This window comes from Clupea harengus, chromosome 9, assembly GCF_900700415.2.
Source record: "Clupea harengus chromosome 9, Ch_v2.0.2, whole genome shotgun sequence".
Lineage (NCBI taxonomy): Eukaryota > Metazoa > Chordata > Actinopteri > Clupeiformes > Clupeidae > Clupea > Clupea harengus.
In genome coordinates, this window is record NC_045160.1 from 16,567,977 (window position 1) to 16,581,620 (window position 13,644).

A 13,644-nucleotide genomic window follows, 5' to 3' on the forward strand; every position below is an offset into this window, starting at 1 on the left:
CCTATTTGTGTAATTTCCACCTCAGTGCTTAAAGAATGCTCTGTCAAATCCCTGCGTGGGTTTGGATGATGATGATGATGATGATGATGTTGATGATGTTTGTGCTACTGTTTGTGCAGGCAATGGCAAAAGACAATGACAAACACTTGAGGGTAAATATTTCTGACACTATTCCCCTCCCAAAACTCTCTTCACCTAACCCGATATAGGCTGCAGATTATCCCGTTTGTCTGTCTGTCTGACAGTTTGTCGCTGTTTCCGATGTCTCTTTCTATCTATTCTCAATCCTCTCAATCTGTCTCTTCTCTCTCTTCTCTCCTCGCTCTCTCTCTCTTTTGTTACCCATAAGTCACTGCTCTCTGTATTGACCAGTCACATGTCTACAGCTATAGGCTTTGCTCCTGAGTGCAGGGCGTACCGGTCGTAGTGCGGCCATGTTAGTAAGGTCAATCCTCAGTGCTGCCATGTTAGTAAGGTCAATCCTCAGTGCTGCCATGTTAGTAAGGTCAATCCTCAGTGCTGCTCTGACCTTTACCGGTGCTGCCGCACGCCACCTGCTCCCCCTCAACCTAGCGTAGACGCTAACTCAAGATGTAGATCTCTCTTTCACACACTTTTTCTCTCTCTCTCTCTCTCTCTCTCTATCTATCTCTCTCTCTCTCTCACACACAGACACACACACACACACACATAAAACACTTGCCAACCATCGACTCGTACACAGATATATAGGCACTCATCCATGCTGTACATGTACGGAAGAGCTCCACCTGTTCACTTCCTCATATGGGCGGACCCTACACAGGGCTGCTGTATACACCGTGAGTTTGCCCTACGGTCATACACGCACCCATTCTCTCTCGCTCGCTCGCAAACACTCAGAGCAGTAGCCTAACCTTGCATAATGAAGTTCATCCTCACCAGTCTTGAATTATGGTGTGCATTGTGTGCGCTATCAGGTGATTATATTGTGTAATGAAGATGAATAGGACGTCCTCACAGGCCAACTGGGATAAGGGGACATTAGTGCATGCAGGTGAACACTAATAGCAAACTGTCTGGATTCTTAGCTGCTGGAGTTAACTTTCCTTGTGGACTATTTTCGGTCAGAAGAAGTGGTAAGCTACAGAAGGATTTCTTTCTTCTCGTTTGTCGAAGTGATGAGAAAGCTCCTTTTTGAACCACAGCTTCTCGCTCCTGCAATTTTGATTAATTAATAATTCATATTTCAAGTATTTCTAGGCTATCCCTTTCTGGATATTTAGATTTCGTAATTTGGAGGGTTTGGGATCTGTTGTCATGGTTATAAATGTACATTTTAGTGTAAATCACATCAGCTTGTGTGTAGAAAGTTGATTGTGTGTGCATCCACCGAGATGAGATTAATTGATTATCCCATTCAGTACACTGTGGGGCTATATTATCGTCTCCAATTGTTTCATTATTATACATACTACTGTTATATTAAGGAATATTTGTATTTAATTAGTATTAGTATAAGTAGCAGCCTAAGTCTAAGAGAAGGCCCGTCCTGCAGCAGCATCAGTAAGCTAGTAGGACTCCATTACCCGGTCCATCTCCATTACAACATAAGGAACGGATAGTAGACAATTGTATGGCAAAATTCGTAAGTAGGCTAATGTTAATGAAATAACATTATTAAAAGAAGATTGATGCACTCGTAATATGTGGGTTTTTCGAAATTTAGAAAAGAACTAAGTTCTTATATTATCTGATATGACGCCACTGGCACGCGAATGAATACATACTTCCATTTATGCAGAGGGCGTCCGTTGAGTAGGCAGTCCTTCGATTCGATCTGTGTTCACAGTGCTAAAAGAAGGTGGCCACAATGCGTCCCATAGGCGTTCCTCCGAATGTGGTCTGAGAGATTGGATCTCAAGGCGGTAAAATTAATTATTTCTGGACAACAGGCCAGCAAAACCCTGGTGTGTGTGTGTGTTTGTGTCCAAAGACAGAATCATTGAGCGTGACTGAGAGTCATGTGTCATTGCACTCAATTCGTGTTGTTGAATGCAATTTGGTGTGATGTATCTGTTAAAGTAGGACTGTGTTTGAATGTGTGTGTGTGTGTGTGTGTGTGTGTGTGTGTGTGTGAAAGACAAAGAGAGAAAGAGAAAAAGATGATGGAGGGATTTGTGTGTGTGTGTTACAGAGTGAATGTTTAACATGCGCACACACTCTTGCTGTTTTGTCTCAGTGAGTGGGAGGACATTATTCACCACATGAGTCACATCTCTCTCTTCTCTCTCTCTCTCTCTCTCTCTCTCTCTCTCTCTCTCCCTCCTTCCTGCTCTCTATACCTCTCTCACATCTCTCTTTCTGTTCATTATCATCACTGTGCCTTCTCTCTCTCTTTCTTTCTGTTCTCTCAATTCAGTCTCTTCTGTCTTCTCTGATTTCCATGTCTCTCTCATCTCTTCTTCTCTTACCCCTCTCTCTCTCTCTCTCTCTCTCTCTCTGCCTCCCTCCTGCGCTCTCTATCTATCCATCTGTATCTCCTCAGCATCATCTCTGATATTTCACCAGGGAAGCAGCACCACACATATTATCATCTCCTCACCTCAAACCTCGGGACCACAGCTGTGCCTCTCCAAATCGATGCGCCATGCATACTCTTCATCTCTCCTGCTTACACACACACACACACACACACACACACACACACACACACACACACACACACACACACACACACACACACACACACACACACACACTATCTTCCTTAATCTTCATCTCTCTCTGACATGCACGCACACACAAACACACACTGTTCCTATCTTTTTAAGTCACACATAAACACACACACACACTCACTGTCTCTCTCACACACACACACACACACACACACACACACACACACACACACACACACACACACACACTCACTCACTGTCCTTCTTTATCACTGTCTCTCTCTCACACACACACACACACACACTAATCGTACACACTGCTGAAAATAGATATTTTACGTGGGAGAGTCTCATCCCACATTCATCCCAGGAAATTGGGTCAGGGGGACACGGGTATCACACACCAAACAAGAGTCGCCTCGCTCACACAGCTCCCCCTGCTAATAGTGCCATCCCAGTCATTCACCTGCTGAAGGAGAAGATCTACTCTCTAGCAAACTCCCTTCTTAGTGGTCCCATTTTCAAGTATTCTTAATAGTGTGTACTTTGGCTACTTAAGTAATAGATATTAACACTACTAAACAGTGCTTCAAATGAAAATACAGGTTATTTGATATCACTGCCAACTAAACATAACCCTAACCCCTAATGCACTTGCTTTAATATGTAGTAATAAAGTAGAGTACTTTGTACTAATCAATTCATTAAATATGAGTTCTGTGTGGTGTGGCTATTAAATAATTAGACTAATGCTGTAATTCATTTCTAATGAAGACAACTCGTAATAACGGTCTCGTTCTTTAATAGCCACAAGTCACTTAAGGACACTTAATAAACGTCAATAATGTTCTCCCCCAGATGGGTATTTTTGAGTTGGGGCCCCACTGGGTTTTGGTTGGTTGTGCCCAGTGGTCAGGGGTTTTCTCTGTCTTAATTTCACTCATTGTCCTTCCCCCGACTCACTGTCCTGTGCTCGACCCGCAGGCCTTCAACTCGGAGACGGACAACTTCAAGCTGACGTACGGCGGGCACCAGTACCACGCTAGCTGCGCAAACTTCTGGATCAACTGCGTGGAGCCCAAACCACCCGCCCTCATCCTGCCCGACCTACTCTAAGGGGCGTCGCCACTGCTCCTGCGCTGCTACCACGGAAACGCACACAAGGGTAGCCGACACTGGATGAATGCCGAAGCCGGGCATCGTACCCTAAAACCCCCACCCCCCCGCCACCACCACCCCCACCCCCCCTTCCGTATTCCCCTCTTTCGTCTCTTGCCCTGTCTGCTAGCAGGGAGGACTCGCTCAGCAATGTAGAGCAGATCAGAACGGTTCCCCAGCATCCATCTGTATTTATTTATTTATTGCTTCGTGTGTTTATTCTGTCGACGAGACTTCCTGTCACTTGATTGTTTTGCGGGCGCTTGTCGCCTTTTGAGAAGGTGGCTGAAATCTTCTCTAGGCTCATAAATGATTCTGATACCTACATCATTTTCCCTCTTTGCCATGTGTTTCCCATGTACATCAGCCACTTTTCTAACTGAGAGGAAGCAAGAGCAGGAGTCAGTCAGTATTCTTCATCGGTGCGCCCGTCTGTCTGTCTCTTCTTCTTGGCCAGTTGTTTGCCATAATATTGCGGTGATCTGACACTGACCCCTTGCTCTTGCCAATGCGGCATCTTGTCTTCTAGTCTTCTGGGAGGCTATTCCTAAGCACAGCTCCACGTCACCCACATAAGCACGTGCTCACTAGTTTGAGCTGGAGAGAAGCAGGACTGCCCTAAAAGTAGGCGTCACTGTTCCACCTCTGGCTTGAAGCCACCTAAGACAAAGTGACAAGCTTAAGTATAACCTTATGAATTCAAATGAATGAATGTGAAATCAAATTTAAGAAATGTTGAGCACTGACTCTGTTTGAAACGCTGCTTTTAGCATTCCAGACTTTATTAGTCTTATTTTGAGGACCTTGCTTGGAAGCGGGAGAGATTGGGTTGTTGTTCATAGTCATCCCCAGAACTATCTTTTTTCGTTTTCAGGTCTTTTTCTACTCATGTGAGCACATATCACTGGAGAAACTAACTTATCTATTCAGACAGGGTTTAAATGTATCAGTTGTGTGTTTTGTTTTTGTTGTGGAATACTTTAATTCTGGGGTTTCTGAGTGTCTATTCCGAAAGATGAGGCAATGTCTGAAATTTTAAATGTTTGGATTTTTTTGTAGCACATCTGAATGTCTTCTCTTTACAGTGTTATTTTTTTTTTTTGACGGTATCATGTTGAAAATCTATCTTTGCTACTTGAAAGATGTGTTTCTTTTTCGGTCGAGTGGTATTAAAAGGGAAGGTACATATCAGTGGACTCTGAAGACAGAAGGTAAAGACTCTACGGCCGACTGTAAATACTGGATTTGGAATGAGCCTGCTGTTGGGGTGAAGGCAGTCGCAGCAGCACTTTGTGTGTTCATGACGCTCATAGTATTGCGTTGACCAATGTAAACCATGTGATGATTTATCATGCAGATTAAAAATATGTATATCAAAAGTGGATATCTGCTTGTGTAGTTTTTAAAAACCATGCCAAATACATTGCTGAGATAAAGTTAAGTATTGTTAAGAATTAGTATACTAAACATTTTGTGTAGATAAAATCTGTAGTCGTGCAGTTTGCCTTAAAGTAATTGGATTTGACTGCTTGAAATAATGTTCCTACATCACAAATATATTCACCACTTGAACCTTCCAACCATGATGACAAGTTTACAGTTGGCAAGAACCAGTCTGACATCATCTTTGCCCTCAGCAGTGAATGGACTTGTTACCTCTCTCGCTCTCTCTCTCTCTCTCCTCTCTCTCCCTCTCCCTCTCTCTCTCTCTCTCTCTCTCTCTCTCTCGCTCTCTCGCTCTCTCTCTCCTCTGAGTCACCAGAGGGGTCACAGGCACATATAAGACTCTTTAAGTCTGCTCTCTAAGACGCAGATTATGCGCACTCTGACTTTTCAGTGGAGACTCTACAGCCCAAATGTAACTTATTACAAGCTATGGCCTAAGCCCTCTCCAGAGACGGATTTGGATGAGACTCACAGAAAGCCCACACGTGGAGATGGGACAGTGGCCACTGATGTGAACACAGAGGAAAAGGTTCATTAGTGTAGTAGAGAAGATTTCATAGTTCCTCATCAATTTGTCCGGAAAGCTGAATTGGTGAGGAGTTCACTGAAGACTTAAAAATTGGAATTTAATTGGAGCTTTTCCCCTCCATTTTCACTGAACCTTTGATGGGTTCATAAGAAGCCATCTCTATACCCAAAGATAAACACATCCTATACTGTTTGACCAATGATAAGATTTAAAAATGAAGGATCATTAACAGTAATTACATGCAGGGCTTGGCATGGGCAGGGCTTGAACTAAACCCATGCTTCTTAGTGTTGAAGTATTCAATCAAATCAGTCAAAAGTTCATCAATTCAGGGATCCTGAATGCACTCTTGTTTACCTTTTACATCTTCAGAGGAAGTTATCAATGACACATCCAGCGTCTCTGATGACATTTCGACAGAATAGCTCTTCATTTACCTCCTGGTGGATGAACTGGATGCTGGAGGGAAAAAAAGTTAATGAAAATTTGACATTTGCTGCAGGAAGATGTCAGAATTCTATCCTGTCCTGATCCAGAGAAGTATACCATAAATTAGTGTTAAATAGTTATCCATGTAACTATGCTTAACCTCCTAAATGTTTTTACCTAATACTGTATTTTGTATTTGAGGGATTTCTAGGTATTAATCAGTAGTTATCTAGCTAACTCGGAGGTATACTAACCCCCTTCTAATGGCGTAAAAGCCTAAAACTATACCTCAGAAAAAGAGACAATAAGTGCCTCTTTTTATTACTTTGTGTATCAGGGAGCAGTTAATCATGATGGTGTTCCATCAATATCACTGTATGGACCATCACCGAGGGCCATTTATTTGAGTGTTTGTACAATATGTATGTATACGAACCTTTTTCTGTCAGTTGTATGCCAGTAGAACATGGGGAACATCTTAGAACATTTATGCAGATATGAATTAGATGTCCAGTGGACATGTCTCCCTCTGTTCCCCTCTCTCAGTTCATTTAGGTCTGTGGCCTTGTTGTAGGTGATTGATTGCTTTCCCTGGCATTGATTCAATGTTAATATTTATCCCTTGAGGCACCAGTGCCTTGGTGATAGTTGCCAAGGTTACTGTAGTTTTCATTTGCTGTCAAAATCATTTTCATCCCAAAGTGCATCCTTGTGCATATATCTTCTTTTCCTCCACCGTCCCAAGTGAATATTGCCATAACCTAAATATTCAGTGACAGCAGCTCAGCAAAGATTTGCCGGTTCTGACACACTCTAAAATAAGAGCAAATTTAACATTTTAATTTAGCTTTTAACACGATTTGTCTTGCCAAACTGTCGCTCATATTTCCCTGGTCTCTTCTATGCATTCTCCTCAGGCACACTAGCCCTGCTCAGTGGCGGAGAGGCATGCGAGCTGCCTCTCAAAGCCTCGGCCTTCTCAGGTAACTCAGTGGCCTCTCAGGTTTAATTTCCTCTGTGTATCCGCACCCCCACACAGAGTCAGAGAGGGGAGCTCAGACTTATTGTTTGGGCTCATGTGACGAGAGTGATGACGTGATAACCCGCAGAACTACAGTGACATCTTGATCAGATTATTCTGAACGATGCACAGATAACTCATTTCAGCAGAGAGGGCTTCAGCTTATGGTTTAGGTCGGATGTGGGTTTATTTAGTTTGTTTCTCTGTTGTTGGTTGGTTGATTTGTTTTTTTTGACATTTGTTGTGATTATTTTTGAAGAATATGTACATCAGCTCATGAATAAGGATGTGGATGTTTTTTGTTTGGTTTGTTGATTTGTATTTTGCATATCTTGTGATTTTATATTTTTTGTTATTATGTACAACTACTAAGTTGTTGTTCACTAGTATCACACTCCTGAATAGCTGTAGCGTGATCACTCCAATGCCGAGTGAAGCTCAACAGTACCTTCTGAGGCAGGTAGGTGACTCTCAGTGCCACACATCAAGGCATAAGAAGATCAGCCTCCAGTCTCTTATCGCTTACACTGAGATGAGCCTCGTCTTGCAGAAGTGTTTCTGCAAACTAGTTAAGCACCTGCTGGAGTGCCGGGACCACAGGAGTGGAGGATCAGTTTTTCAAACAAGTCGGAGTATATCCACAACATCCTGGCATTGCCGTCGGATATTAATTTATTTTGTGCTTGTTTTCTCCCTCGGAGGGCCATTCAACATAATTGTTGGGATGCGTTAAGAGAACGGCTGGTGTGATAAAATGATGAAATCCTGGGAAGTAAAACAGCCCGTCTTCTGGTCCTACAGCTCCAACTGAATTCAATACTTGCCTTCAGTGTTAGGCATAATGACATCCAATCAGTCTGGGGGAGAGACGCAAACATGTGCAGTGTGACTTATTTTTTAATGGAGCGGCTGTGTAGCAGGGCTGTACAGGCCATCAGGTACACAGGGACAAATCCCAGAGGGCCAGTAGATCTTCAAAACTAACTGAAAAAATTCAGGAGTGTGCGCCGTGAAAGTAATGTTATGAAACATGAACAAGATAAAAGTTTGATTTTATTTTCGCTCTCTCGTTTTCAAACAGAAGCAGTGAAGTTAACCATTAGTTATTTTAAGATATCAGTGACTAAGGACTGAACATGAATAAAAAAAAAAGCCTTTCCATCCACTCAATATCCCAAGAGATCTCTCCTTTTGAATTTACAGTTTTATCTTCTGAAGACATGTTGATAACCAAGAAAAAAGAAACTGCTGATTTAAGACAAACATATGCAAACATAAGTAGACAAAATAATAAGTGGTGGTCATTGTTAAATGGACCTTCATAACACTCCCAAACTCTTTTTGTGAAAAGCTTTCTTTAACAACTAACAAGGAAACTATCCTTTAGAAGCACCATAAATCCAATTCTTGCATATTATCCACCCAGAGCCAATTTTCTTTGTATTTACATAGACTGATATGGAAATAAAGAAACATATCTTAGACCTTGTTTTACTTTTACTTCATTCGTAGTGCATCATGTTATGTATCATATCTATCATTACACTGTTACTTTCTTTTTGATACGACCTGTGCACATTTAACTCCCCTATCTGGTACTGTACAGTCATTTATATAATTTAATAAGTGCTACTTGAGCAGACTGCTGCCACTCACGTTAAAAGACGACAGCGAAACTGGCACAATACCATCACCAACACCAACACCAACATCAAATTTGTAGGGACACCAATGTTTGTAATTGCCTGTGAGTCAGTGTGTGTCGAAATGCTCCAACATATGACTCCAGGCTGTATGTGTGTCTTTTTTGTGTGTCTGTGTGTTGTGTTGTGTTGTGCTGTGCTGTGCTGTGCTGTGCTGTGCTGTGCTGTGCTGTGCTGTGCTGTGCTGTGTTGTGTTGTGTTGTGTGTGTATTTGTGTGGACATGTATATGTGTTCTTCACTGTGAAGATGCCCCAAATCAACGCCACACCACTTCCTGGGTCACTTGCGCTAACACACACAGGTGCCTCAGGACATTCTCAGGGTCTTCGTGGAAATCCAGTGGTCGCTCGGCCTGCATCCCAACACACCCTATCCCCCCCCCCCCCACACCCTCCCTCTTTCCCTCACTCTAACTGTCTGGGTTGGACCGTTGGTTAGCATAGCAGCACAGAGGCAGCAGACAGCTAGTAGAATGACGGTGGCACTTTCTGCTCCTTCAAAAACCTCCCGCACCACACGCCACTTACACTTCTCTAGGGGGTTGGGGCCTGGGAAGAACGCCAGAAGTTCTTGAGTCTAGCGGGAGAAAGGGTTTCCTCTCCAGGAAGACGGTGAACTCAAAGAACAGCCATCTGCCATATAATCCTCCATCAGCCCATCCAGCCATCCATCCATCCTCTCTCATTTCACTCTCTTTCTCTCCATCTCAGCATGGGAGCCGTCCTCCTCTTCTCCTTCTGCCCCCCTGCCTCCTGCTCCCCCCCCCCCCTACATGCTCCAGTAGGGCACCAGGTTCCTGCGGTCCCTCTCATAGACGTCAGGCACCACGCCGTAGGGCGTCTGCACCATCTTGACGGAGCTGCGTCCGAAGAGCTTGCGCTCGTACTCGATGAGCTGGCGCCAGAAGCCGCCGTTGGGCCGGATGACGGGCCGGCGGGCCTTGACCCAGGCGTGCGCCTCGGCCAGCGACACGCGGTGGTACTTCATGAGGTAGGCCAGGCAGAGCGAGGCCGAGCGGCTGACGCCGGCGGCGCAATGCACCAGCACGGCGCCCCGCTTACGGCCCACGCTGTGGATCTTGTCTGCGATGCTGTCGAAGTAGAGCGCGATGGGCGAGTGCGGTGCATCGGCCAGGGGCACTTTCACGTACTCGACGTGCGGCCAGTTGAAATTGGGCAGCTCGATGGTGGCGTTCACCACGCATGTGATGCCTTTGGAGAGCAGCAGGCTGCGGTTGGACGCCACGTTGCCCCGGCTGAGGAACAGGGAGGGCGTTATCTGAGCGATGCCCCCAAGGAGGCTGCCGGACTCGGGCACGAGGCGGGGGATGGTGGCCGGTACCATGGAGGTCCGGTGATGCTGGTGGTGATGGTGGAGGAATCCCTGACTACGGGAGCCCATGGTGGAAAAACACAATAAAAACTAGTCAGGGAAGTCGAGAGATGAACAAAAGGAATCTGGATGTGCCACAGGTCTTCTTTCAGTGATGCATTGCCATGGCGATACTGCGGAACCTTGTGCGCCTTGAAGAACTGCGATTGTAAGACTGCCCTGCAACAAATCATAAAAAAAGAAACACGTCAACACTCAACCAAACACAGAACAACAAAACATCAATTTTTTTTTGCGAGCCACTGAATCTCAGTGAATCTCAAGCCTCAGCCTCAGCAACAGCTACAGATGCTCCGAATGCATTCAGATGACTCAACAGAGAGACAGCCATCAGGCAGCATTTTCCTGCTTGACTGGGCCGGGCTTGACTGGGGGATGATGAGTTCATTGCAGTGCAGTGGAGGCTGCCGTACCCCAGCAGATGGTCTCCTCCCATCACCCAGAATGCTCCTCTCCCCGAGCCTTGCCGTGACTCAGTGTGATGGGGGGGGGGGGGGGGGGGTGTAGGCTGGGGTTAAGGGGGATGTGGGTGAAAAAGCCATGGGTGCCGTTTCTGCTCGGCGGGCTCCAGCATCCGTATCAATCAAGCCGTGACTGGAGGTCGTTAGGTGGCGATGATAAGTGAGGCGGCGGTCCCGGCAGCTTGAGGAACCCCATTACCGGCCCGCAGGAGAAGAAGGGGGTGGGGGCGGACCGCGCGCGCCATGCAAAGCAGAGACGGAAGCAAGGGACGCGTGCCGTGTTTCATCAAACAACATTAGTGTCAGGAGCGAAACTCACAAACACACACACACACACACACACACACACACACACACAGACAGGATGGGGTTGTGAGGCATCTTAACCCAAGGAGTGATCAGTCCTTGCTTGAGCCAAAGTGTGTTTAGTTATCATAACTGTAAGTGTTACCGGCCCATCACTATGGTGTAAATGTAATCTGTTTGTCAATGCAATCCTTAAGGAATGAGAAATTGACAACTATGAACAATGAAGTATAAAGCAATAGAGCTATGTGCACTCATAAGCAATAAAGCCTAATTCTATTTAAGTAGAGTATTATGAGCTATGTGATATAAATGACAATAACCCTCCACATCACAGTTTATGATGTCCGCCGAGGCGCTAATGTGACACAGCGGCCCTGGGTTAGATTACCAACACAGCTGAGCTCTGAGTCTCAAGCCTGCAGACACACGCGCACGCATGCACACACACATACACACACACACACACACATACACACACACACACACACACATCTCCCTCCACTTTATCAGATGCCCTTGCGGGCTGGGACACCTGCTGAGGTCTGAAGACTCACGGCTGCCCATAGCCACTGAGGATATCTGCACACATAACGTCACGTCATACCACTTCACGTAACGTTCATTTCACCCTCAAGCCAGCGCACCTGCACTACCTCTGAGGAGGCAGAGACCCACCCACCCATACATACTTATTCACAGAGTATACATTTATACACATACATACACTCACACACGTACACATGCATGCACACACAAGATTACTCATAAACACACACTCACTCATAAATTCACTCACGGGCATGCAAGCTTGTATGTACGCATACACTGGCTCACACACGCACTATCATGCATTGAGACTCGTATGCACATAATGTTTGCTCGTTGTCCTGGCCTTAGACAGACAGACACAATTTTTTTCCCTGCCCACGTCTGGTGAACATACCTCAAAGATCAAACCCAATCGATTAAATATGAATGCAACAGGGTGCAGAAAACACCTGCGCTCTCAGTGTCACACTCTTGTTTCTCCCTCCCTCTGTCTCTCTCTCTCTCTTTCATCACACATACACTCATATTCACAAGTGTCTCGCTCTCCCTCACTGTCAAATGCAGTCACAGTCACAGAAAACTAATATATTACCGAGTCCAATTTGGCCTGCTGGCATAGAAATGTCTGTGTGTGGGAGAAGTGTTGCTTCAATAACGAAAGATAGCGAGAGAGAGAAGAGAGAAAACACACACAACACACACACAGACTCGTACAGGTAGGGACCATATCCCCATCAATAAAAGCCCATCTGGCCTAGTTTGAAGCTGTCATCTGTACCTGTAACTGTGCTTTTTCCTGCGTCCAGTAGACAGTGACCAGCCTGCTTGGCTGCCCAACACCCGGGGGAGCCTACCTGTGATGAAGGATGGAGAAAAACATCCCTGTCTTTTTTGAAACAGGGAACAGCTTTCTTTTCTTTCTCTAGCTGCCAATCAAAGGCAAGGGATGCTGTTTTTTCTCCGAATGGGGGTGGGGGGTAGCTGAAGCTCTATTTTAGTGACAGGCACTTATCTAACATAGACAGGCTTGAACGCAGGGGCAGAGCACAGTGAGAATAGAATCAGATGACGGGGAGTCATCAAATTAGATGCCTGGGATAATAAGGGGGGCCCAAAATGTCCCACCTCCCCCTGTCCTATAGGCCCTTCCCAAGCTGCTTCAGAGAGAGAGAGAGAGAGAGAGAGGTATAGAGGGAAAGGGAGAGAGAGGGAGAGGGGAAGGGAGAGAGAGAAAGAGAGAGAGAGGGGCAGCGGCTAGAAAAATAAAAACATGCCCTTGCTGCAGTGACCTAATGACCACACAGGGGCAGAGGCAGTGGCAGCAGACCAAATCAGCATGAGAAGAGGAGGCACGAGAGAGAGAGAGATGAGCCTTGTTCACTGGGATAGAAAAGAAAGAGACAGCGAAGGGGCTCATCAAGGAACATAAAAACAGCAGATACACATGCATGAGATGTCCTACAAGGACATAAGGTATGCTTAGCTGTGTCTCTATGTGTAGTTGTTCTGGGCAGATGCTAGCATTAGTGAGACTGACAGGCCTAACAGATCCTAAGAACCCCTCTGCTTTGTGTCTTCCTCTAAGGATTGTAAGCAATGCCTGGTGTGTGAGGGGCCATGTGTCGGGCATGGCAACCATGCCACCTTGCCGTCCGCACGTCAAGCACTCGGGGTGTGTTTCAGTCTCTGTCAACGCCCGGGCCTGCATCACAGTACCCCCACTGATTACCGCCGCATTCGCCTGCAACCCCCCCGCTGCTTTGCTTCACTTCGCTGCCGCACCCAGCAGATTCCAAGGGGCTCCATTTCCACCTCTGTAAGAAGTGGCAGGAACGTGAGACGCCAGCCGAGACACCCAAGAGCCAAGATGGCCGCCTGGCACTCCGCTCTCCCATGCCACAGGTGGGAAAAAGAGGAAACTGAGCAGCGACTGCGCTCGCCCCAGCCCGCACCTAATACGCATCCGCATGCATGGGATTAGTTTGA

The 13,644-nt window shown here is 45.9% G+C and overlaps 2 protein-coding genes across 9 annotated transcripts in view; one reads left to right on the plus strand and one right to left on the minus strand.

Moving 5' to 3' along the window:
* Positions 1–5,197, plus strand: part of synrg (synergin, gamma) — a 55,309-nt gene extending 50,112 nt beyond the window's left edge. For 7 of the 8 annotated variants that reach the window (XM_031573655.2, XM_031573660.2, XM_031573656.2 and 4 more), the window contains one exon: positions 3,645–5,197. In XM_031573655.2, the coding sequence (XP_031429515.1) occupies positions 3,645–3,776 (132 nt within the window). In that variant the 3' untranslated portion in view covers positions 3,777–5,197. Of the gene's footprint in view, positions 1–119; positions 153–3,644 lie in introns of all 8 variants that reach the window. The other variant, XM_031573657.2, reaches the window with a different exon arrangement.
* A 4,141-nt stretch (positions 5,198–9,338) lies between these two features.
* The window catches only part of dusp14 (dual specificity phosphatase 14), a 6,826-nt gene continuing 2,520 nt past the window's right edge, over positions 9,339–13,644 (minus strand). The window contains exon 2 of the mRNA XM_012824023.3: positions 9,339–10,498. Coding sequence (XP_012679477.1) covers positions 9,716–10,348 — 633 coding nt within the window. The 5' untranslated portion in view covers positions 10,349–10,498 and the 3' untranslated portion in view covers positions 9,339–9,715. The remainder of the gene's footprint in view (positions 10,499–13,644) is intronic.